This window comes from Papilio xuthus, unplaced genomic scaffold (assembly GCF_000836235.2).
Source record: "Papilio xuthus unplaced genomic scaffold, Pxut_1.1 DF825928.1, whole genome shotgun sequence".
In the NCBI taxonomy this organism is placed as follows: Eukaryota; Metazoa; Arthropoda; class Insecta; order Lepidoptera; family Papilionidae; genus Papilio; species Papilio xuthus.
The window spans coordinates 255832-282678 of record NW_013532721.1 but is presented as its reverse complement, the minus strand read 5'-3'; the positions used below and the strand labels follow the sequence as shown (position 1 = coordinate 282678).

Here is a 26847-nt window from a genome sequence, read left to right as displayed (position 1 = left end):
ATTTGTGCAATTTTCAATATTTGAATTTAAGCTATTGCCTACCTCCATATATGAATGTTGAGGTGTTTCAATCATTTTTGTTTTAGGTAGAAAGTAAATGAAGATTCGGGTATTTTTTAAATTCGTATATTGTTACAAAATAAATATAATATTAAATAAAAAATACGCTTTTAAATTATTTGAATCTTAACATTAACGTAAAATTTATAGTTTCTAATATTTACAAAGTCTTAGGGATAATCGTTGATTAAAAATGATTAAGTATTTTAGAATGAAGAGCTAAAATGAAATTCACAGATTCTTAAAAATATTGTTCATCACACGTCATGGTTTTAAACAAACATCACATTTGAGAAAATTATAAGATCATAACTAAGTCATTAAAATTACCACGTCACAAAAAGTTCCAATCGCAAATCACAATTTGAGGCACTGACTTTGATCCCTTTCATTATCGACGACTTAAAGCTTTCCTTATTAACTTGCAATAAATAATGGTGCTAGCGTCACTTGTATGGCACGGCTACCTGTTGCAGTTGTCGTAGAAACTTGCGGAGCCTCTGTTAGGAATTTCAGCAAACTCACGCTTCGGCGTGCACAATTTACTGCTGAAATCTACATTTCTTTTCCTGCAGAAAAATATACTATGTTAAGTAGTTAAACTTAGAAATAAAAATTTATTTGTATTTTTTTTAAATTTGCTAACATAGATAATAAAATATTCTGTGGCACCAAACCCATTTTCGTCCCATAGCGCTAAACCTGAGTCTTATCCTAATTAATAGCTATCAGTTGCTGCATAGAAGTTTCAACAGATAATATAAGATTTACCCTCTACTTGGCAATTCCATTTGGTCAACGAGAACCGATTTGACGTAGAGACGGTCGTTGCACCACAGGATACAAAGAGATCGCGGCTCCAGTACATTCATGTCGTACTCCCACGATAACTCTACCTGGAAACAGATAAAACAATATTTTTAAAGCACTGACCTCTACAGACCGGCTATAAGACGTAGAATTTTGTGCTTGTTTGATATTCGCCATTTTGGCGCTGATGGTTTCGATTGCTAGCGGTGGTGAGGATTTGAACTAATAATAAATATAAAATTCTATCACGTAACATTAACAATTGTCTATCCATGTGGAGGAATTTTATTTCATCTATTTATTACTTTTTTTTTAATTTTAAAGTAAAAACAAACAAAAATCATACTTTTCTTATTTTACCGCCTAAATCTACAGGATGTGTGACAACTATTGTGTATGTTGTCCCATGTTCTAATCTGAAAAATTATAAATAAATAAGTGTCAAAGGATATATGTTTGTAAATTAATTATGAAATGTATCTTCACAGAAAAATATACGTACTTGACATAATTACTTGGCGTCAGATCCATTCCCCTGATTACTCCTCTCTCTGACATTAGTGTCACTTTAAGGAAACCCTGTTGATTGAACAAATACAGCATAAAAATATAAAAAATGTAATTATTACAACCCGTTTCATGCAAAATTAGATAAATGGTAAAAAATCCATAAAATTACCTGAACCCAAGATTCTGCTCCTTTTGGATTGGCTAATTGTATAGCAACTTTATAATGTCGATCTGCAAATAAAAATATCCACGTATTTATTAATTAACTTGTTTATATTATAATTTGAAATAAAATTTAAAAAATAATTTTATTAAAACTTACGACAAAATGGTTGTTCTTTTCCGGTACTTAAAAAGTATTTAGCGCCGATTGTTTCTTGTTCTTCAGATGGAAAAACCTCGTTTTCCGATTGATTGTTTTTGTTGGCGATAAGACCAGGAGAACTGTCCGCGTGGAATCTAAAAATAAAATAAAAATGCAAATTTATGGATGAATGGATGAAGATGTCTCGAGAACGGCTCAACGGAACTCGATGAAATTTGGCATGGACGTAAAACATAGTCTGGAAGAACGCATAGGCAACAATTAAGTAATAAAAACTTACCCCATTATTGCACAACCATGCCCGCAGTGAAAACATTTACCAGACAGAAAATGTTGGTATGATGGACATTGGTGACCTAAATAAAAAAATACAAAATTCAAATAACCGTTAAGATTAATGTTAAGGTTCAAAATAAATATTTTTTTGCTTACCAATGTATGGACATTTTCCATTGATGGATTCTGTGAATAGCTTGATAGCTCTGACATGATTGCAGGCGACGAGCACCCTCGAGGCCTCCTCCAGGCCTTGCTTGACGAGCGTCAGTGGTATCAAAGGGCCTTCAGTGAGATCACATCCTGGTTGCTCCTTCCCATTGTTTGGATAAAAATCTAAATGCCCTACCGGCTGCGACATCCCATATCCTGCCATAAATACAAAATCTGTCGCACGCGTGGGATAAACAGGTCGATGATTAGTGGAATTATGCGATAAATATTTATGAATTTCAATATATATTTATATAACTACATGAAATGAATATATCAACGGCGAGAAAGCATATAATACATATTTACAAAATATACATAAGTATTACATTGTTATATTGTTAATATGAAGCAATAAGCGATTTATTTACACCCAATAAGATTAATTTAAATGAATCTACTAAATACCACATATAAAATGAATGAAAGCAAGTGTAAACGTTAAACAAAATATTACCTAATAGGAATATGCTTTTTCCGTCAGTGTGAATGACATCTACGAATTCAGCATCAGTAGGATCTAACCTGACGTGTGTTGGCATTCCTTGAAAATATGGCTCGGCTGGATCGAGACCAGTTATCCTTCCTAATCCCTACAATATAAGAAGCTAAATCAAAGACAGTATGAAGATCCTGTTTCAATGAATTAAGATTGCTATTTATAAGATGTGATACTCATTTTTGGCACACTTACTTGAATTCTCTCCCCGGCGTAGCCCGCTGTGTGAGCGCCCAAAGAGTGGCCGATGATGTGTACGTCCAGTGGATTTAAACCATGATCTTTCTGTAATATATTCATATTAATTTAATCTTCATCAATGAGAAATTTTAATAGTAGCTTCCTGTTTATATCAGCTACTTTCCACCAGAAATTCCGTGAAAAACTTTGCACCCGCTTCGAAAATTACTTGGGACATACGTCTTATAGATTACATTTTTTTTACCTGTAATGTGTTGATAAAGTGCGCTACTTCTAATCCAACCAGCCGCGTGTTGGCTGTCGCCTGCGTGTAAAGCGGCAGACTGCCGCCCGCCCAGTCCACCACTATTACGTTGAAGTCATCCGCTTTCACGAGCTCGTCTTTCATCTCGCTTACCTAATAACAAATTATATTCTTATAATAACCGAGTCTAAAATCTCGAACAATAAGGTTATCTCAGTTTTATCAAAGACAAGCAGTCACCCGCGACTCCGTCAATGTGCAATGAAGAAAAAACGTAATTGTTCCCCGGCAATTATTCGAAATTATCTCACCTTTTAAACCTGCTCTAGACCTACACGAACATTTCAAGACCAAGATAAGATGAATCCATTCAGCCGTTCTCGATTTTTAACGAGACTAACGAACAGCAATTAATTTTTATATATATAGATAATTACAGGGATGACGATATACGTGTCAGAAACCCACGGTTAGACTTCATACTGAAATAACTTCAGCTTTATAATCTTAAAGATGTAATCGAGAGATGGTTTCAACTTAGTTTTGTGTAAGTATAGGGTCTTTCCGTTTTTTGAAGGTTCGACATTCTTATATAAAATAAGCAATGACATCATGCCCCTAGATGTACTTTTTTATGTCATAAACTGATAGACTTTACATAAGAATTGAGCATAGAGTCCATAAAAAATGTTTACAATCTGCCGTGACGTCACAATTTTTTATTGTTGTTAGTATAAATACTATCACATATCTTGGTAGCTCTTAATTATGCTGGAGTGGCTGCGCAGAACACAATTATAGGTGTAGTTTGGCGAAGCGGATTGCGAAACTGGGCCGCCAAGATATTCGAAAAGAATTATACTAACAGTGAATAAGGATAAATTATATTAAATTGAATCTTACCCAGTTGGATAGTGGCGTGTCTATGAAGCCGTGTATTATCAACTTTGTCAAACGTTTTGGGCTGAAGTTAGACTTGATAATAGTCTTATTCATATTTACATTTAGTATTTGACCGTCTGTTGGATTCTTCTTTGTGTACAAAATGAATCTGAAATAGGTATTGACATAATGAGAAATTATGTATACAGGATGTTTAATAAAAAATAATGGACAATTACTTTGGTATTTAGTACAGTAAACGCGATGAAAAAAATATTTACAAGATGCACGAGAAGATTATTTGAAAGTTCAAACAATTCTTACATATTCATTAGAAAAATATGTCCCCGTTCTACTAACCGACATTTCGCGAGACGAAATCGTCGAAATATACCAATTATGTTTTTGCGAGCGGTCATCTTACAGCTACAGTTTGCGTTTATTTTTTGCAAGACATATATCTTTTACAGCCAAATCATGAACTTGACACATTATTTAGGAGGTTACGAATTAAACTAGTTGTAGTCCGAGACTTCGTTTGCGTAGAATCGAAAATATTTAATTTGACAGAAAGACGGACAGAAATATATATACTTTTGTTAAAAGTAACGTAAATAAAACATGATGTATTCACGTTTGTTACAACAAGGAAATACATGATTATTTTGTTTGTATATTACATACAAGTAAATCAATTTAATTTATATGTTTAGATTACCAACCTGGTGTTAATAACGACTCTGGGCAGAGGGAAAACATTGAATGGTCGGTGGATCAGGTGATACCAACTTCTTGTGATATTTAAACAGCCGAGTTCATCATAACATCGAGTTTCATTTTCAACTGCAAAAATACACAAGATTGGCATTATAAATACTAAAGTTAAACAAGAATGTTAAGCTATTTAAAAAATTGTCGAATTTTTGTAGAGGTTGTGCAATTTTTCTAGATTTCGTATCATTTAAAATCTTTCAACATATTAAGAACTCGTCTGTTTGTTGTTAAATTATTGGATTTTTTATTTTTTATTCGTTCCTTTTGTTTCTTAACTTTACAAAAGATAAATAGAAAGGAGATGATAAATGAGTGAACTTACAAGGTAACCAGGGTATATTGACCTCGATGCGGTCAGAGCGAGCCCAGTTGAAGGGGTCCAGTATACCGGCGAAAGTCGGTTGCAGTCCCAGCAGTATGCACCACAACATCACACGTAAATGTCTGTCTGTCAGGTATAGACGACGCATATTACCTGCGAAAAAATAATTATTTTTTAAAATGTGTTTTGAAAAAAAAAATGGAAATACATTTTTTAAAATCTTACTGTCTTGCACTAATTTTACAAATGTGAAAGTTTAAATGGATGGATGGATGTTTGTTATATCTCCAGAAGGGTTAAAGGGATTTGGCATCTATGTAGAAAATAGTGTTTAAGTATACATAGGTTTATAAGTTTTTTTAAAGCGTCGCGGACGGAGTCGCGGGCGACAGCTAGTAGTGTAAAACATGAATAAAAAAGATGTATTGGATTTGTTTTTGCAACGGTAGTTTCGAAGTATGCCCGCATGCGGAAGAAAATGTTGGGCACATTATCTTACATAATACGGTCGAGGCATATTGCAATATTTAGTAGTAAGTTGCAAGGCCGTATTAACTAGCAAAACATTAGGTAAGTGGTAAATGAAGCTAAGCTTTTTTATTATTTTCGAAAACACTAGCATAATTCTTATGCCACAAACTTGAAAGACACCTTAATTATGCATTTTTTTTATGTTCATCAATTGCAATTTTCACAAACGCAAAAAATGTGTAGTTTTTTATATGAGTTTATGCGCTTTTGATAAAAAAAAATTAAATTTTAAGGAAATATAATGCACCAACTTTTACTATTTTACCGTCACCGTAAGCTTCATTGGGATAAAATTAAAACACAATTTTCGTAATATTATAAATATTTCTACGTGATTGTCTTAGCTCTTGCTGGCTGTGACTCAAACCAAACAAAGAACATTTTTAGAACGCTCTTCGAAGTATTTTGATTAGGTGAAGGTTGCTATTTGACCATTTAATTTGAATATAACATCAATAGTTTACTCATACTTGACACGTTCAATCACATTAACGAATTCCAAGAGAAGTCAATTCAAATTAATTTGAAAGAATATTTAATGTGTGTGTCAGGACTCAAGCACTTGACTTGCAATCTGCAGGTCCAGATTTCGAATCCCACCATGTACCAATGTGTTCTTTTATTTCCGATTAACATATGTACATTTATTCGACGTTCTTACTGTGAAGGAAAACATCGTGATGCAACCTGCACATATCTGAGAAGAAATACAAAGACATGTGAAGTCAACCAACCCGTACTTAGCCAGCGCGGTTGACTATGGCCTAGTCACTCCTAACTTAGGGTAGGCTCCAAGCCCCTCGGTGGGGCTATATTAAGCTGATGATCAATTTTAAATTCCTTTTTACCAAAGATTCGTAGGAACGTGATGAGTTAGTTCAAGAGTTTATAAAAAGTTAAATATACAATTTTAACGAAGTAATTGCTAACTTAACAATTATAAAGAAAGTTATTAAAGTACCAAATTACTACAATAACATTTATTAAATCTTGTAGTACGTTGTCGTGGTCTTATCTATGATTAAAAATATAACTATGAAAGGCAATTATCTCGGATGAGCTATGAAAGTGAAAGCTTTATAAAGAATTGTTGTGAAACGTGTTTGAAAGGTTAATAACTTTAGTAATAGTATTATGTTTATAATAATTATAAAAAAACTAATACGAATTTGAATTAAGATATAACACAAGTAAAATATGCTGTAGAATTTAAAAAATTAAAGCAACAGAAGGAAGTAATAGGACCATTTTAATTATGTATATTATTTGAACGTACACTGGCCTGAATGTAATTGCCATACTATAACTAATATTTATTATAAAAGGTCCAATAATTCTAATAACTGAATCGAGACAAATGAATTACGTTTTGAAAGTGACGATGTTGAAATATCGATGCTACAAAAAGATAAATTGATTAATTGAATGGAACTTGAGGCTTTCACTCGGGGTCAATGAACGATAGTTTTATTATCCAAAGGGATAACGAATAGACAATAATTTTGATTGATTTATATTTATAAATGCTTCTTATTGTACTGTGTCTCTTTGTGTAAATAAATTAACCTCGAAAACAATTATAATTCATGTCGCTTGCATAATATTTAAATAGTAAACATAAATGTACTGCATAAAAATATTAGCATTTTCTGCTTGGAGACGGAGACTAGGCCATGTCCTTTATCGGACGGTCTGATTGTCGGGCGAGGTTAAGCTCTACAAAATAGTAGACAAATATATGACGTTCTTGGATACGAGGACTGTTAACGAGCTCACAGTGCAGTGAGCATTCCGTTTAAGTACAAATAGTTGACTGTTTGATGTCACTTCTTTTAGTATCACTCGCTTGTACAATTTTTTTTCGTCGGATCAATTGATAAAACCAATGCTTACTTCTTACTAATATTATAAATGCGAATGTTTAAATGGATGGATGTTTGTTAGAAGGTATCTCCAAAATGGCACAATGGATGTCGATGAAATTCGGCAGAGTTGTAGAACGGAGTTGTAGTTGTGTTTTTAAGTAAAAGTCGATATAATTGTAACAATTAATTGTACAAAAGATCTCTAAACTAAGATGCAGTGATTAAAGAGTCAAGAACTCTCAGTATGTTAAATTATAAATTCGATACCTTTAAATATAAATCAAGTATATTACTACAAGTTAGAAAACGCATATTTAGCATTAAATGTTAAGTCAGGTTTACAGTCGTGATGTGCTAACATATTCGACAATTAATCTGCAATAATGGATTATAAATTCGCCGCGGTCATATTGACCTGTTGAAATCGCTGTGAGCCGGCCTTTACGTAATGTTAACTCGATATAGCGTGCGCGACTGGATCACCAATGACAAATCATATTTAACCGAGACGAAAGTCTAAATAAAATTATTTAAGAATAAACATTGCACAATAGGTTAACAGTCATCGTGCGCAAGACTTCAAGATTAGGATGAATATGCATTTACAAAGCTAGTGCATACCATCCTTCGACCACATCACCACTTACAACTTGTGGTCAAGCAATTGTTATTTTATATATAAAATTCTTGTGTCACAATATTAGTTACAATACTTCGACGGAATCGCGGGCGACAACTAGTTTGATATAAAAGATGTCACTGATTGGAATCTATTCTTCAATCTTAAATATTCTATAAATTCAATTGATCCCTGTTCCATTTGAATGTTAAAATTATTTTTAATTCGATTTCTATCATATTAATAAAAATATGGTGTTAAATGTTACTAAAAATTCGGTTGCGAAAGTAAGAAGTTGACAAATGATACATCGAGACATCTAGACATTTTATATTAATCTAAATATGAAAAGATTGATTTTGACATGGTTACAGATCACGGCGACCTTCTTTCCACTTTGTTTCTTGCTGACCCACATCTGTTATATTGTTATGGTCCATGCAATGAATATAACGTAATATTTATTTACACAAAGTCGATGGTTATATCATACTATACAATGCAAATCATTGTTAGATATTATATTAACAGAGTCTCGTATGTTATTTTATAGCGTGTAAATTTTATGTTCCACGGCTCATCTGTTAACTATTGTTTTTATTAACAACCATAAATATATTTGAAATTTATTCATCATATAATGAAATATATTTTAGTTTAAATTTATATTATAAATGAGACCTCCTGGGTTCGAATCCCGCCATGTACCATGTGTTTTGCGATTTCCGATTTACGATTATTCGACGATCTCACTGTGGAGGAAAGCATTGTGCTGCAACCTGCACATATCTGAGAAGAAAATTCAAATATATGTGTGATGTCAACGCACTGGGCTATCGTGGTTGACTATGGCTTAATCACCCCTCACTTAGGGTAGGCTCCGAGATTCTCAAGTGGGGACGTATAAAGAGCTGCGTTTAATGCTATCAGTGGCCAGTAGCCGATACTTTTAAGTTGTCTGCGTTATTTTGTAACGGTATCGTTTAAACAGTTATTTCAAATGAGATTTAAATGATGTTTTTAAGTTTGCAACAGCGTGCGATGAATTGTATGTAAATTGGTTGAACATGTATTGAATAAGTTTTTTCTTTTTCCTCTTACGTTTTATTGAAATACTGTTCTTTGGGGATTACGACATTTAAGAATCAAACGTTTAAATGTAAACGCAACAGGAAATATTTCTACATATTTTTTTTCTGATAGGTAATTTTGTTACCAAGAAGGCGATATTTGTAAAGATGGCAACACTGATGTAATTAGTATTGTAAAAGATGAATCTTTCTTGGACTTCTTTATATTGAAAGTACTGTAATTAATTAATGAGTTAAATATTAATAAATGAAAACTGGAAATAAATATTGGGCTTAATGACGTGTTTCTCAATACTTAATGCTGCATTAAACTGTACTTAATTTACGTACTTATCGATGTACGTAGATCTTAATGTAAAGCATTTTCCAGTAACGACACACGCACAAATACTTCGAGGAAATGCCGTGCTGTGAATTGTTAATTGTTGAACGCTTTACTTGTAAACGTTCCTTTTTTGATTCACCTCCGTCATTGTGTTACGAAACAAAGCACACAAATAGATGTTGCGTTTGTTGATCTAGATTTTTCTTTAGAATTGATGTTTTTTCAATTTTAAAACGTTAACCTTACGTTGAGAGAGTTTGAGGCACAAAATAACCTGATTATCATGTTACTAATCAGTTTTGAGAAAAAAAACAATAATGTTTTTTTTATATCATAAGGTGGTAAACGAGCAAGCGATCAACAGAAATTGCTGAAATAGCGAAGTGACTGTTGCCCATAGACATTCGCACTTGCATATGCATTGCCTACTTTTAATCGACGGAGGAGAGGATGTACAGAAAGAAAATTTTTCCCTTTCCATGCATCCTCACATCAGAAAAGTCTACTTCCACTCCTTTCCTTATAAGAAAAAGGGTGGGAAGGGAGAGAAGACTAAATTAGGCCACCGGGGCGCACATTAGACGAAACGAGGAATTACTTTCACTTCACGCCTGTCTTCTGTGTGGTCGTGGTATTTCTTGGTGCGAAGATGTTAAAGCGGACTCTACCACTGTTAAAATAAAATGTATTATACAAAATATTCCTACAGTAAATAACAGAGGAATTAAAGTCTCACGTAATTTTGCTTTTCTTCAACCTACAGAACTATCTTTTATCATATCATGTGATCGTAGTTAATCGTATGGTATTCGCTTACAAAGAAAAATGTTCTCACCAACGATACCAATACCAAACAATAGTTATTACACAACACTATGAAGTTTTTGTATTTACGCGTGTCGTCAAAACTGGCTTAATTAGGGCCGTTTGTGTAATGTATACAATTGGGCCATGTCACTCACGCACGTAGCAAATATTAGAGACAATTTTTTTGCAACACTAATAGATGTGAACGAAAATTGATGCATTCACATAGATTGTTTAAAAAAAAAAATTAATAGATTCTTGAAAGCACTTTCAACATATTAATGGATATAATTTATGTATACACCTTAAGTGTTTACTTAAGATGATCAGAATTGACCTTTTCAAAGTGTACGTGTTGCGTTACAATAATAAGCGATGTTGGATAATACTAGTGAAAGACATCAACGCGCAACTTCCAACTACAAACAAACTCCGTCGTGTTTCTGATCTCCTGGTAGCAGCAATAAGTTATGTAAACAAAGTTACTTATTTCAGTCCGTTTTAAAATATTTAATAAGTATATTCTTTCATATTACTAAAGCCTTTTCCTATGTTATTATTTTAATGACATTTGCATTACAATTAGATAAGATATATAATACCTATTGTAGTGTATGCATAAACGTAGTGTTGTTTGTCTCGAGCGTACACGCCATAAGTACATGCCGGAGAGAGGGGACGTCAGTCGATGTCAGACCTTTGAGCCGGCAACACGAGTCGGTACGTGAACGAGCCAAATATAGCACAACGAATGCTACACCTATGTATTTCTACAAACAACATATGCATGTGGAACGTAGCTGTTAAAAGGAGAGAGAAAGGAACACGTTTAGAACACGGGTTGGGAACAGGTTATAAGCTAGGGTAACAATTTCTTAGGTCTACGTTTCTTGATAATAAAAATAAAATACTTTTTTTTAAATCTTGAGTTGTTGAAAACCGATTTAAATAGCATAAGTTGAAAAAAATATTAACACGTATTAAAATCATTATTATGACACATATAAACACTTGTTTACTTATAAAACTATTGCAATAATATTGAATCTTAAATATAAATAACAAGTTACTATTGATGATAATGATGGTATTTCAAAATCATAAACTTAATAGTAGTTTTGTTTACGCACTCTTACACACACACACACACACACACACACACACACACAAACAGATACAGATACTGCATAAGAACCTATTTAAGACCTAGCTTAAGAAAAGGCACTAGGCCTTTTGTAACACAGATCAACTACCACAGGAAAATTTTATGGATCAATAAAAGATAAAGTTTTGTCACCTCCCCTGCTTTTTTCTTTGTTTTCAGTTATTTGGTATACGTAACGTTTATTAATCACCAAAAAGGCTCTGCAGTCTTTGTAACATAATTACGATAGTAAGAATATACGTTTCTAATTATAGCTTGACAATATTGCAAGTAAAAGTGGTCGAACTAGTTTTAATTTATATCCAATGATGTTTTTTGCTCTGACTAAGTTTGATTTGTCAGCTATAGCTACTATGTATGCACTGCGACTTTCTCTGCACTTGTCAACGCGGTCAACCGCTTTTGTTTGTACGAAAGCTCACAAAACCGGTAGGAATCAGGCTAATAAGTCAATGTTATTGATAACGGCAACCGAAAACTGTTCAATACGTGGGTTAAAAATAAATTATGTTTTTGGAAAATTATTTTGGGAGAATAATTCAAACAAATGAATTTTGGCAAAACTTAAAAATCTAAGAAATTGTTCTAAAATATTCTGTTTCTTTTTTTATTTTTTTTTTATAGAGAATGATACAGTGTACTTTGTATAAGAAAGCGTTTTAATGAAAAGAGTTTTGTAGACATTCCTATTATGAGGATGTGCTTAACAAACGGACACAGAGTTGTGTTGAAATTTTTATATTTTTCGTTTTATCTTTTTTTTTGTTATCTGTATACATTAATCTACAGCAAAAGATGGCTGTACGGTAATTGATGATCATTAGGTTTCCGTTCTATCTTTTTATGCCAAAGTTTGAATAAATCATCTATCAACCTACTTAAAGATTGCTTTAGTGATGATTATTATAATTTAACAAGAATTGACATTTTTAACTTTTACTTTTAGATTTTTACTAACTTATACTTGATAATGACACTGAAATATAACCAAAATCTTTATAAATATCAAAATTAATTTAACAACATTTAACCAAACCTGTACATACGAGTATATCACTATTATTATAAATGCTAATAATTTAGATGAATGGATGGATGTTTGTTAGAAGCTATCTCCAAAACGGCTAAACGGATCTCGATGAAATTTGATACAGATGTAGAGCATAGTCTGGAAGATCACATAGACTACTAAATAAGTGTACTACAATATTTCAGAAATCACTCTGCAGTATGTTATTAAAAATACTTAATGACTTAACTAAACAGTCAAGTTTACATCTAACTGATGAATACGAATGCTTTCATATACGAAAATAAGAATTAAAATCACTTATAACATACGCAAACTATTTCTAACGTGATATTAACTTTCAAATGCACAGACACGCCATCTAAACCTATAATTACCAAAACATTCAGTAATGATTTATATAAAGCAATCGTGATAAAATATTTAATACGTAGAGTTGAAAACTACTTTCACATTCATCTGACTAGACCCAGGGTGGGCAAGTAATGAGTCGATAATGAAATATCGCCGGTGAAACCACAGCAAATTACAAAAGTAATATCAGACTTATAAAGTTGCATGAAGAGAAAGACCTATACGGACCTCAAATAAATAAAATTGAATATGTACACCTTCGCTAGTCTTAATAATAAAATTACAGTCAAAATATGTCTCGTTTCTTACACTATGATAAAATTTAAATCCATGCGATCAATTTTTCTATTAAAAAATTTAAAAGAATAGCCAGTTTCTTTTCCTATTTTTTAATATTGTATAGTGTTAAATATCCCATTGTTAAAAGACGACACGATAGTTTCGAAGAAATGTCGGTGTCAACATTTTAAACTGTTTAAGAAGTTTAAACGATGATTGTATTAGAGGTATAATACTGCCAGAAAACAACGTAAACATATTCGCACAAAATACAATATACCATCTATATTTTGAATTACTTGGTTTTGAAAGTGAAACTAGTTTTAAAAGGTTAACAATATCATTCCGCGTACGTGGGATTGTTTTAATATCGTATCGATCACGATCAAGTACAAGGCAAAAATAATTTGGAGTCAAACAGTGATACTTCCTCATTAGATATATTTTATTATATTAAAATATGATTTGTCATCGTTTATATAAAAAATAAACATAATAATTTTTAGATAGTACTGTTCTGAATACTTCCAACAACACTACGAAATAACTGCTATTGAACATTTTTAAACAGTTTCAGTACTTATTTTTAATGCGTTTTTTGTAAATCGTCAATTATATTAATAATAATAATGAGGACTGATAGCGAAGAGCTTCGACCAACATCTCAAGAAGTTCTCGCTAAACAGTTGAATTAAGGGCCCGATACAAAATTCAGATATGCTAGAAACCGCGCGCATCGTGAGAAGATTCCTGTCTCTGCAGACCTGACCGCTGGTTGTTTGAGTCATGGGACTCCGCAGTCGGTGGTGTTCTTTTTTTAATATAATATATTTTGTATAATTTTTTATTTTGGATATGAAACGTCATATTTTAAGAATAAGGTTAATAAATTAATACGAATTTATAATATTGAGACATTTAATCCCTTTGAAGACATTCATCATCATCAGCTCGCTATACGTCCCCACCGAGGGGCTCGAAGCCTACCCTAAGTTAAGGGTGATTAGGCCATAGTCAACCACGCTGGCCCAGTGCGGGTTGGTTGACTTCACACATATCTTTGAATTTCTTCTCAGATATGTGCAGGTTGCATCACGATGTTTTTCTTCACCGTAAGAACGTCGGATAAATGTACATATGTAAATCGGAAATCGAAAAACACATTGGTACATGGCGGGATTCGAACCCAGGACCTGTAGATAGCAAGTCAAGTGCTTGACTCCTGAGCCACCGACGCTCTCAGAAGTCATTACACCACTTATAACACAATTAAAAAATATATGAGTAACTATATAGTAAGAGTCTCTAAGGATAGAAGAATATATCGAATTTAATTGGTATTACAGGATTGTTAGACAAGTTTAGCAACTAACCTTAAGTATCAAGTATCTATTCCATTTCAACTACATTGAGAAACAAAAGTTGCATACCTAACACCTGTCTAGTATATTAATGTTGACGAGACGTAAGAAATCAATACCTAGACATGTTTCTCAACGGTATGTGTGGCAAGAGGTTGCAGCGAAGTGCAAACGTTTCCCGTTATACTAGCCCGGTTAGATAACAGAAGTTAGAAATACCGTCAGGTCAGGCTATTTCACTTAATGTACTAAGTTACTAGATCTTTAACTAAGTTGCCACTATGTTACTACCTTATTCAGCTAATGCTTTTAAATAAGATGTATAAAGCAACAGTGATTGATTATCATAAGTTAATGGACGTAGTTTAGAATTATTGCAAAAATCTAACGATCAAATAGGAAACATTTTGACGAAAATTTCCCTAAACTTCGTATCATTATATCAACTTGGTAATAAATCTGTGCAGCAAATCTATCGGTCGCTAAAGTAACTAAGAATCTTGGGAGCTAAAATTTCTTTTATTGTCTTGTTACAAAACGATTCTCAACGAAAAATTTGAAGCTCGATTGCAGCGGTCAGAATATACTTCATCGTAAATCAATATGCAGTCTTTGTCTGCAAGTTTCTTAGTTTCTTTTAAGCCTGACAGAGGCGCTGCACAAGTGTCTTACTTTGTTGAAATGATGATACGAAATTCTCGCCAAATGCTTCACTTTTTAATATAATATATTATAGTGTTATTTTAATTTAGAATTCAAATCAAGTCAGAGATGGGATTTTGAATTTAAAAAATATAGAAATTATTTTAAATGTAATTAATAAAAATAAAAGATGAAAAGAAAAGTTGATGTATGTAATAAAGAATAAATGCAATAAAGTGCATATGACCGGGTCAGTCGGCGAAAGTTCAGAAAGGTAGTTTTCTCTCTGGAGTATAGTCTGACTACAAGTCTAGAGTTACATTCTACACTAGAAAATGGAAAGTTATAAAAATCGAATATCCATATTAACATATTTTACATGAACTTCAATAAAAAAATATTTTAATATTAAACGTCATTCAACGACACACGTAAGATGATTTTTGTTTAAGATATAAAAGTACGAAATAAGAATAAATTATTTATACAGAGTATAAGAATGTTTTTCATAACGACGTATAAGTTGAGGTAGGTTCAGATAAGTACCAGTTTCCGTCATTGAAGTAGATAAATAATAATCTATAAAAATCTATATATATATATATATAAAAATCAATTGCTGTTCGTTAGTCTCGCTAAAACTCGAAAACGGCTGAACGAATTTAACTTATCTTGTCTTGAAATGTTCGTGGAGGTCCAGGGAAGGTTTAAAAAGTTACAAATATTAGAATAATTGCCGGGAAAACCATAAAAACAGCCCTTATCTTTTTCCCATTTAAACGGCTGAATGGATCTCGCTAAAACTTGGCATAGATGTAGAACATAGTCTGAAAGAACTCATAGGCTAATATTTTTTTTTTATTTCGAGTGGACGGAGTCGCGGGCGACAGCTAGTTACTAATAGATTTAGATCGTAAAAACAGTTTTTGATACAAATTTCAGTTAATTCAAATTAAAAAAATGTGAAGTAATTATTTTGTTTAAACTACAACCTACTCAAGATATAAGATTTAGGTGATATAGAAAGGCGTAAGAGCGTATACAATTTAATAGTACACGATCCTTGAGAAATGTGAAAGCGAAGTTCCCCCCGCCGCGATTGCTCGGGGCATCGAATCGTATTAGAACCCAAACGACACAAGATGTTTTTTTTTACATACTTTAATTATGGGTTTAATTAAGTGTTTAGTTACATGGTTCTACATGTTACAAGTATAATTCATTGATGTAAATATTTGTATAAGCCTAAGTTTTCACTTGCAGAACAACATATTGTTATACTTCTCGATGTCTTTGACAAAACAGAGATATTGATACGATTGTATACAAAGGGTCTATTATGATGTTTTCGATATGCGTTTTTGTATCGTCATCGACAAAATGTTACAAAATTCGTATTACATTTGTCGTTTCACTTTACGTCCGATAGAGACGTATATCTAATACAAAGTGGATGAAGTTACGAAAACATTCTCACGATTCGCGATAAGCCCTCAGATGTTTTGGTAGTTCAGTAGGCAATTCACATCATAAATATATTATTAGTATTTATTTTACTCAAATATATCACAATAATGAATTGCTTTGTTTATAAACATAATAAAATTCACTCAACATCTCTGGCGAGTTAGTTAAACACATTGCACATTCAATGTTGCGCAGTTTTAAAAAAAATATACGTATTAGAAATAAAATAAACAGATAGATATTTGTGAGATAATTGTTGTGATAGTGAGGTAATAGTAGGAAATGTTTTGCACGATTTGTTTAGTTAACTTTCACCAACTGACGTACTCTTTATTTATCGTGCTATTAACTAATTAGTGTTTAAAAATGTAAAACAATAGATCCATTATCTCAAACAATTTTTATTAACAGATATAATATTAAGCTTACTGTACCGACAATTATTAATAATAAAATATATGCATTTAGTTAAAGGTTTGTTAACTCTAGTAGTAGTTGTTTGTATATGGTTACCGGAAATATTTATATTCTTAGAATATCACCCGGGGAAGTAATATATGTGTATCGATTTTATTTATAAAATGCATTAATTGCAACATATCAATATATTTATTTTTGTTATTTTTACATAATATATTGTATAACTGGATGTCGTCTGCGACCACGTCCGCGCGGAATTGTAAAAAAAAACTTAATTAGTAGCCTATGTGTCCTTCCAGAATATATTCTATATCCATACCAAATTTCAGCGAGATCCACGCAGTTGTTCTGGAGATATCTAAACATTCGCATTTATAATATTAGTAAGATACAGAATATTGACAACATTATTTGTTAATTAAAAACAATCGAAAGTGTTAATCGACTCTACCTTTTTGACATTGAATGGGATTACGAATAAAATGACACATCACTCGTTAAAATCGGTTTAGTCATTTACGTTACAGGTCACAATTGAAATTGGAACAATAGAACATACAAACTGGCATAAATAAAAACATACATACACATTAAAAACAATACCATCTGAGTAATTCAAGTACTCATCGTATGAATTAGTCCATGCGTCTATGGAGGAAATCATTACCAGACCGTACGTAGTACGTACTGTATGTAGGTTAAAGAACTTTATGCAACAATACGGAAACATGTGGAATTCCCTGTGTTATTATGGATGTTATGAGACAATAGTTTGGGAGCGTCCAACTAGAACATGCCACGTAACTGTTATGTAAGTGCATATTGAGGTCGGTACAGACCTGGTCATTAGGCCAACATTTTGAGGTCTTACCATTAACGCATTTAAGTGGCTTTCGGCGAAAAGCTCGGGTGGAACATTTAAGTAATGATAGCGTGTTTATCATTGTTGTAAGGGTTAGGAAATTGTAAAAACCATAACGATTTATTTCCATACAATATTGTGTCTATATGTGTTTTTTATTTACAAATTAATATAGTGTTTTTAGATTCATGCAGGTTCATATTTAGTGTTATTATTAATTAATAAATTCCAGAGCTAAGATAAACTTAAAGTTTGACAGATCTTTAAAGATAACACTACAAGTCGGATGTGTGTTTACTTATTATTGTTAAGTAATTATCTTAAACTTTTTAAAACCTATTCAATACTGTTATTGATTTTCAAGAACATCTTAATTTAATGTTATTTTTTGATCTTTGTATCTTCACACCTGATGAAATCAATGCGGCTCTTATGGTTGTTTACTTTGTTATCGTTTACGGAGAGTTTGTCGTGTGATATTTGGGTCAGGGAGATGTTATGTCTACACTTCAGTGTCTATTGGTTCCTGCTTCAAGTTACTCTATTTTATTACGCGACTTTTTCTTTTTATACACAGCTAGCATCCATTCTATTTTATTACTAAGTAACGTTTGGATTAGTGAATAGAAGGTGTAAAACTGTTTTTTTTTTATGACAATCTAATCGTCAATTATCATCAATTTATTTGTTAGCACTTATTAATGTAATATTAGTTATGAAAACTCGTTGATTTATTGGTAGCGATAAAAAAATCAAAAATCTGTACGGCAATAAACTGTCACAATGTATTCGAGATGTTTAATATTATTTGTTAATATATTCTTTATTAATATTAACAATTATTACACTGTCCTAAAAAAAAACCTTTGAATTTGTCTCAATTAACAATTCATGTTAAGTGACACACAATATCTTGCAAAAAAATAATTATGAAAATCGAACAATCAGGAGCGGAGTTACGATGTAACAAAAATTAACATAGACAATTTGAGAACCTCCTTATTGAAGTCAGTTAAAAACTGCTCTATCAAGATCTGTGTCATGAGTTGTTAAATATTTATAAACAAAAGACAGTAGTCCATTCAGTAATATGACAGTGGTAGTAAAGGGTAATGGGATATTGTTCTTTTAAGTACCCAACGATTGTAATGCAATGATAGGTCTATCTAATTAGAGATATCGTATACGAACTAATGACTCCAAGGACTTTTGCCGTTATAATGTTGAGATTTGTGCTTTTTTATATTTCTGATTTTATTGGCACTGGTGTGCGGAATTAAAAAAAAACTGAATTAGTAACCGATATGTTCTTCCAGATTATGTTTGCATATATGTATGTAAAATTTAAACGAGATCTGTTGACATCAATCCAAGTATTTATAGTATTAGTAAGATTTTTTTTTTAAATATATATATAATAATCGAAATTTAATTACAATAAATTATCTTTTGCATAAGAATGAAACACACGAAAGTGAATTCAGATTTCGGAATATGTAAAGATTTGAGCATAAATTAAAAAAAAATTGCCAAATATTTTAATATTTTGCATTTATTCAGTTACAAGTTTATTAATAAAGTGTAATATTTTATGTAAATTTGTTTATATTCGTATTTAACTTGGTTTATTACAAAATGGGAAATGCCAACAAATAGAGTTGTGCCTGTAATTATAAATGCATACGGATGTTATAATCACGTAGCAGTATCAGCAATCTAACCTTCACATTGTGTACCGTGTAATAATTTTAATGTCTAATGATGAAATAGATAACTCTTGCAGAGCGAATAGCCTAATGGTAGAGTACGGACTATTGAGGTCGTGGGTTCAAAACTATCATTGTATGCTTTATATTGTACTAGCTGTTGCTTACGACTCACGACTTTAAAAACCTTAATTATTAGCCTATATATTCTTCCAGACTATGTTTTACATCTATGAAAAATTTCAGCGTCATTCGTTGGGCTGTTCTAGATATAGAAGCTAAGAAGGTTTCTAATCTCTAATTTGCAAGTCTATTAAAGAAGAAAAAGAAATATGAATATTTAATGTCTTCTGACACTTCAAATTGATGGAAGGATATTAAACTGTATATTGTCTATTCATATTTTAATAATTTATTATTTTATAATTTATTGTTAAAATACCATTATACGTATACATAACGTAACAGAGAAAGCGACAATGATAAATATGTACGGAACTTCAAGCGACTTTATTGTGATGCCATAATATTTGTAAAACGAACGTGTAGTTTTTTTTTGCGAAACGAGAAAAAAAACATAAATAATGTTTTCCTCGTCGATTTCGATCAGAACGAGAGGCACGTATAGAGAAGTATAAAACGATGTTATCTAAGCGGAATATAAAACAGCGTCGCAAGCCATCTATATATCGGTTACTTTGCCACCTTCTAATATGGAACGATGAGAAACAACTACAAGTTGACATAAAATTAGTTCGCACAGATATTTGAAATATTTACATCACTTTTTGTTATAAAATAAGGCTCATTACGTTTTTATTTACATAAAACTGTAGCCTGTGACTTCCTACACATCATCATCAGCTCACTATACGTCCCCACCGAGGGGCTCGGAGACTACCCTAAGTTAAGGGTGATTAAACCATAGTCAACATATCTTTGAATTTCTTGAATTCCTACAGCGGATTTAAAATAAAACTTCATTAGTAGCCTATATGTCCTTTTAAGCTGTGTTCTATATCGTTGCAAAGTTTCCAGTTGAGCCATTCTGCAATAACATTCTACCAAACAAACATCCATCCAAACATTCGCATTATTAGTAAGAAGTAAGGCAGTAAAGACGAGCAGCAATAACTTTAAATATAATTATATTTTTTTTTATATCACAAGGTGGCAAACGAGCGAGCGGCCACCTAAAATCGCTAAAACAGCGAAGTGACCGTTGCCCATAGACATACGCAATTGCATATGCGTTGCCTACCTTTAATCGACGGAGAAGAGGATGCACAGAAAGAAAATATTTTCCCTTTCCATGCATCCTCTCATCCGGAAAGTCCACTTCCACTTCCCATCCTTTCCTTATAAGAAAAAGGGTGGGAAGGGAAAGAGGACTAATTTTGGTCTACGGGACGCACACTCATCAGACGAAACGCGGAATTGCTTCCACTTCACGCCTGTCTTCTGTGTGGTCGTGGTATTTCACCGGGGGAGCCGGGCCGATTCGTGCGAAGATGTTAAAGCGGGCTCTACCACTGTTAAAATAATTTATTACAATATTTATCGATACACGATTTATTTGAGTTTGTAATATGTAATTGAACTCAAGTAGTTATTCACTGAACGAATATGTAATGACATAAATAGACGAGAGGTTGGTAATGTTGACATGCGACCTTCGGAGGATTTACCTTGACACAAAGTTGAATACACATTGAAAAGTTGATTTTAAGATGAATTTACGTGCATAGATCTAAACTAATTTACATTTTTATAAAGAATTATATTTGATCTCTAGATCTTTAGTGGACGATAAACAAGAGAGCACTTTATGTACTCGAAGCTGACTTCTGTATCTTGTTTGTGATTTTATGAAACGTATTGTTTTTTAATTATTTAACTTTTTAATTCTTATCTGTCTGTGCACCTGAAGAACAATGAACTATATAATACGTGTTGAGGAAATCAATTTATACGGCTGCAGACGTGCAACTAATTTTAATTGCAATTGAGATTCTTTTAACTTTCGGCTTAGCTAGACTGAAACAGTACAATCACTAGATGTTAATTCACACATTTTTTAATATCTTACTAATATTATAACTGTAAAAAATTTGTATGAAAGATTGATACCACATAACTCCAGAACGGCAACTGATCTGGATTAAATTTGGAACTGAGATAGATAAGACACTTGAATAGCGCACAGAGTATTTTGACCTCACGCGAACAAAGTCGTGGGCCACAACTAGTATGATGAGGACAAAGTAATGAGCACAATGATCCGAAGGACATATACCGCTGTGTACTGTACCGAGACATCACATAAGACATCGTTTGCCACTTTGTTATATTAAATTTAAAAAAAAGAACATCATTGCTTAAGAGCATATTTAACAAAATAAATGAATGAGTTTAATTACCAAGTCCTTGTTTTGTACTACGAATTATGAAGATAAATAAATGGCAACATCTCGGAAGTTTTTTTTACTCTGTAGCACTACCAAGACACGCATGTCTTTAAGAACTATCGGACTTGGCAAATGACAATCTCGCGTTTTGATACGTGAATGTATTTTAGTTTGATAGTTAAAAAATCTTATATAACGTGTTGCATGCAATTCAGTAATCGTTGCTGCATCAAATAATAGATACGTTCCTTTCGCAAATCACGTTGCAGTGATCTTTGATACTTGTACAGTTTTTTCAAAGTACCAGTGATGCAATGACAAACATTCTTGATACTTGTAACATGGCAATCGCATTTATTGTAATAACGTAATTTGTACATACAAACTGCGAGTTCCGTCGAGACACTTAAATAAAAAGGCTTTATTTTTATTATAGTTAATAATAATGTCACTCTCTCACACTTTGATTGAAACAAAGAGAGAACAATGTGTATCAACATTAAAAGCTGGAGGTGATATAAGGTAAAGTAGGCTGCTTCCCGTTGGACTGGTTAATGGAAATGCGAATTTTTTCCCATTTGGCCGAACGTCCCAACGGCAAACACCCGTAAAGTCTATTAAATAATGATAACAATCGTTTGCTTAATAATTTCAAATACAGACATATATGTGAAATATTTTATAATAACACGTAACAAACCGATTTATGTGATTCCTGTAAATCAAAATCGCTGGTTTATTCTACGTAAAAAATCATAATATAAATTCTGAGATGTGATTGTACTCATAATAAAAATCAGTACTTTATGGATTGAGTTAAAATGTTACGTAAAACATGAGCTGAGTGTAAGCAAAAGACGGTCAAGTGCGGCTCAAATTGGATATGAGAATTTTACATCGATGTACACTTAAAATATTATTGAAACCAATTATATCGGCATTCTAACAAGTAACGTGCAAACAAGCTATTTAATTAATGTGTTAAAATATTTTGATTACGGTATCCAATTAAAACACGACTTCATTATCATATTTATAAGATTTAAAATAGGATTTTTTTTGTAAACACCCTAGAAAATATTGTTTTAAATACTTGCAATTGAATTTTGAAATAGCAGAACATTTAATACAAGTATCAAAGTATGTCATTATATTGTAACTTATACAAAAATCTAAATATTCGAAACAGTGTTGTATTACGGATTCGGCATGTTAACAGGTGCAGTTTTCCACATTTTCGAAGGTTCGAGTATTAGAAAGCGATGCGTTTTGCAAGTTGTCCGCGGCTATATCGGCTGGCGGCTGGCGGCTTGCTTAATGCAAGACGCGTGCCCGGTTTTCATAGTGGACCGACCAAGGCGAAGACGACCGATGTTGTAACGTGCTCCGTGATAACAATCAAAATATTATTGTTAACTATGTCCAGCTATTGTTTGTTTATGGTAACATTGCACATTTGATACGCGACGTTTTGTTTTGTATACAGCCTTCTTTTCTGGTTATGTGTACAGTTTAGATTCTTAAATCTATACTAATATTATAAAGTGGAAAAGTTTGTGTGTTTGTTTAAACGCGCTAATCTCAGGAACTACTGGTCCGATTTGAAAAATATATTTTTTTGCATAGTCCATTTACAGAGGGAGACTAGGCTGTATAATATTACGCTGTGACCAATAGTTTTTTTTTAATTCCGCGCGGACAGGATCGCGGGCGGCCGCTAGTAAAGGTCTTCACACCTTTTACTATATGGGAAACTACAAATAGCAAATTTTAACTACCATAAATTAGAGCGATAACTGTAACTGGCAAAATGAATATGTAAAATAAAATGTGCAATTAAATAATTAAAGAAAAAAAGAATTACGGACCAAGAGTCAGTAGATGTCGTTTACTCTAGAAAAAAAATGGGCACTAACAGATAATTTTTTATTCTTTATTTAGAAAAAGTAGAGCATCCTGTAATAAATGTATTTATGTAAGCTACATTTATTAATTAAATATTGCAACATTTTATTCCGTGTTAATAAATTTTGTCACCTAGCCGCCAAAATGTTATCTTTGCTACGTAAATCTGCTTCTTTGAGAATATCAAGTTTGAGAATCAGTATTGCTTAAGTCTCTTAGCAGGTTTTGTTGACGATGGAAATAAGGATAAATTGTAAACAATAAACAAAGCGCTGTGCAACTTATGTGATCTTTATAAGTATAAAAATATGAATTTGCGTAATTATTCAAAGAAGTAAATTCACGTATAGTATTTAAGTGTTGTTGGAGATATTTTGTGCCACTTACCTTTTTAAACTAATTTCTTAAATGTTAGCTCATATTATTAATAAACTAGCTACCCACCCGACTTTGCCTGCTTAGATAGCCGAATATAAAGTAGTGTCATAAACAAGCTGAAATAATAGAGCTATTTATTGGTGAATTATTATTAAATTCATTTAAGTAACTTTTGACTGAACTAACATACAACAATATATTTCCTATTTATAATATTTGTGCCGAAGAAAAGAAGGAATCTTTAACACATGCTTGTTTTAATTTCAAACTAAGCAAAAGACTAACGTGACCAGAGCAATATTACTTAGACGCGTGAAAGTCAGATATTAGCTTCGCTTTCCTCTTTTAGTCTATTGTCTGTTATTGTCTAGGTCTCTTATTTTTAACTGTTATAGTATTTCGTGAAATTTTTAACCAAACAATACTTTACATTTAAAAATATTGGTTAGTACTTTATAGCAACGCTTAGAGATCATATTAAATAAATAAGACAGCGGAAGGGAGCGTCGGCGGCTCAGTGGTCAAGCACTTGACTTGCAATCTCCAGGTCTTGGGTTCGAATCCCGCCATGTATAAATGTGTTTTTCGATTTCCGATTTACATATGTACATTTATCCGACGTTCTTATGGTGAAGGAAAAAACATCGTGATGCAACCTGCACATATCTGAGAAGAAATTCAAAGATATGTGTGAAGTCAACCAACCCGCACTTGGCCAGCGTGGTTGACTATGGCCTAATCACACCCTTAACATAGGGTAGGCTCCGAGCCCCTCGGTGAGGACGTATAGTGAGCTGATGATGATGAAATAAGACAAGATAAAGTAAAGCATCAATTCATTTTAATGATTGTAATTTAACTTTCAATTTGTACTTATAATCCTCGATTAAGCTAAAAATAAATTATACACATTATCGTCAATTATGTAAAACTCAAATTTATTATCGGCCAGTTTTTCTCAAATGTTAACACAACTTGTTTTATTATTTTTTATATTAATCTGGATTTACAGGTGTTGTTAGGTTACGATGATGTTACGTGGTAAGAGAAATGAGGCGTGCTCTGTAGCGGGTTAGTTACATTGCATACAACCGTGTACTTCCATTCGTTACGGACTCGGAAGTACTTCCTTCTAAATCCTAACACGCTAACATATTGTACCGCAGTTAGAACAGACAATGTTTGTTTTAATTAAAAATAAATAATGATTTTATCATTCTAACTTTAATTGTAATGCGATAAATTAGCTATTAAAAGAAATTTTCAAGTATATATTCGTAGGTACTTTTTGTAACAATAGACATAAATAATGACGCATATTTAAGTACTTGACTTATTAAAAAAACTTTTAAAAAGAATGATAGAGATAATGTATGTTAAATCACTATATTAGTACTAGAGATGATACAAAAAAATCCTGTCTAATTTGATAAAATGAGGATTTAAGTGAACGGGTACAGCAATATTTTTAAATATGACGTCTTTATAATACGGTTAAGGCTTATTCGTATGTCTTCATTGCTTGCTTTCAGTTTTAGTAACATGAAACAATTTTTAACTTATTACAAATCGTTTTATATTCTGTTGAACGGGTCTTATGCGAGGTCATGAGGTAAGTAAATTGGTCAATACTCTTTACATTAAAGTTGGAGTTAAAAACAAATATGAGTGTCATGCTTAAGTTTATAACATTTTTACATTTACATTTTTATGTCTACCGTCATTCTCCTTTTGTTATGTTTTTACTATGATTATTGTAGTATTTAGTCAATTTTTCATTGTTTACCGTTACCATTGTTTATCTATGTTTGTAACGTCCTTTTTATATTTAAAAAGTATGCCCAGTGCAGCAGAAATAAACGAGTTTTTATTACGGTCTTGTACCGTTTATCATTCTAGAGTTGTTACGTACTTTCAGTAGAGCATTAAATCCAACAAGTTTTTAAAAAATGTTGCAACAAGTACGCCTCGCAATAAGCAAAACCAAACTTACCCAAAAAAAATATAATCAGCTGTTTTTCCGTCCTTCGTTCTTGCTTTTACACTTGTAGTACTATTCGCGATAGCACAATGAACAAACACAGGTTATACACCCGATTAAGTAATGTATTGCCAAAATAATAAAGGAATATCGTTTGTTACACTATTGAATAGGAATGTGCGTTAAATGGAATCACGTAATTTCGGAACGCTTCCGACTGTTGTAATACGTTGACAGTGCGCGTGCGTTGCGCGGGAAAGTTCTGCGAGTACTGTCAATCAGACAGGCGAGCGCGGGCTAATGCTCACCGTCTCTGCCACTGCCGTACCGGCTTTACATCTCACTTTCATATAAATTTTATTTTATCACTTTGCAAATATACTTTGCTATTTTATTGGCAGAATGATGTTAGTGTCTGTGTTGTTAAAAAACACTATTGCAGACCGCAAACCTATCAATTGAAGAGGTACTTTTATATAGTTCCATGAAAAGTTGAGTAAAAATTAAAATAAGTTCTGACACATTGTTTTCCAAC

General features: G+C 32.4%; 1 protein-coding gene across 3 annotated transcripts; it reads right to left on the bottom strand.

The window, feature by feature from the left end:
- Nucleotides 1-119: 119 nt before the first annotated feature.
- LOC106125131 (pancreatic triacylglycerol lipase) lies at nucleotides 120-26571 on the bottom strand. 3 transcript variants are annotated; one of them, XM_013322212.1, is made up of 15 exons: nucleotides 26325-26571; nucleotides 5117-5269; nucleotides 4743-4863; nucleotides 4042-4189; nucleotides 3139-3291; nucleotides 2889-2978; nucleotides 2652-2787; nucleotides 2138-2368; nucleotides 1986-2061; nucleotides 1703-1839; nucleotides 1550-1611; nucleotides 1373-1449; nucleotides 1217-1286; nucleotides 832-956; nucleotides 120-629 (listed from the first exon to the last, which is right to left on the bottom strand). In XM_013322212.1, the coding sequence occupies exons 2-15, from the start codon at nucleotides 5262-5264 to the stop codon at nucleotides 524-526; spliced, it is 1680 nt and encodes a 559-aa protein (XP_013177666.1). In that variant the 5' UTR covers nucleotides 5265-5269; nucleotides 26325-26571; the 3' UTR covers nucleotides 120-523. The 3 variants fall into 3 exon arrangements, with proteins under 3 accessions (XP_013177666.1, XP_013177667.1, XP_013177668.1); XM_013322213.1 differs by having other exon boundaries at nucleotides 2138-2350; XM_013322214.1 differs by lacking the exons at nucleotides 4743-4863; nucleotides 5117-5269; nucleotides 26325-26571 and adding an exon at nucleotides 4381-4452 and having other exon boundaries at nucleotides 137-629.
- Between the last annotated feature and the right edge of the window lie 276 nt (nucleotides 26572-26847).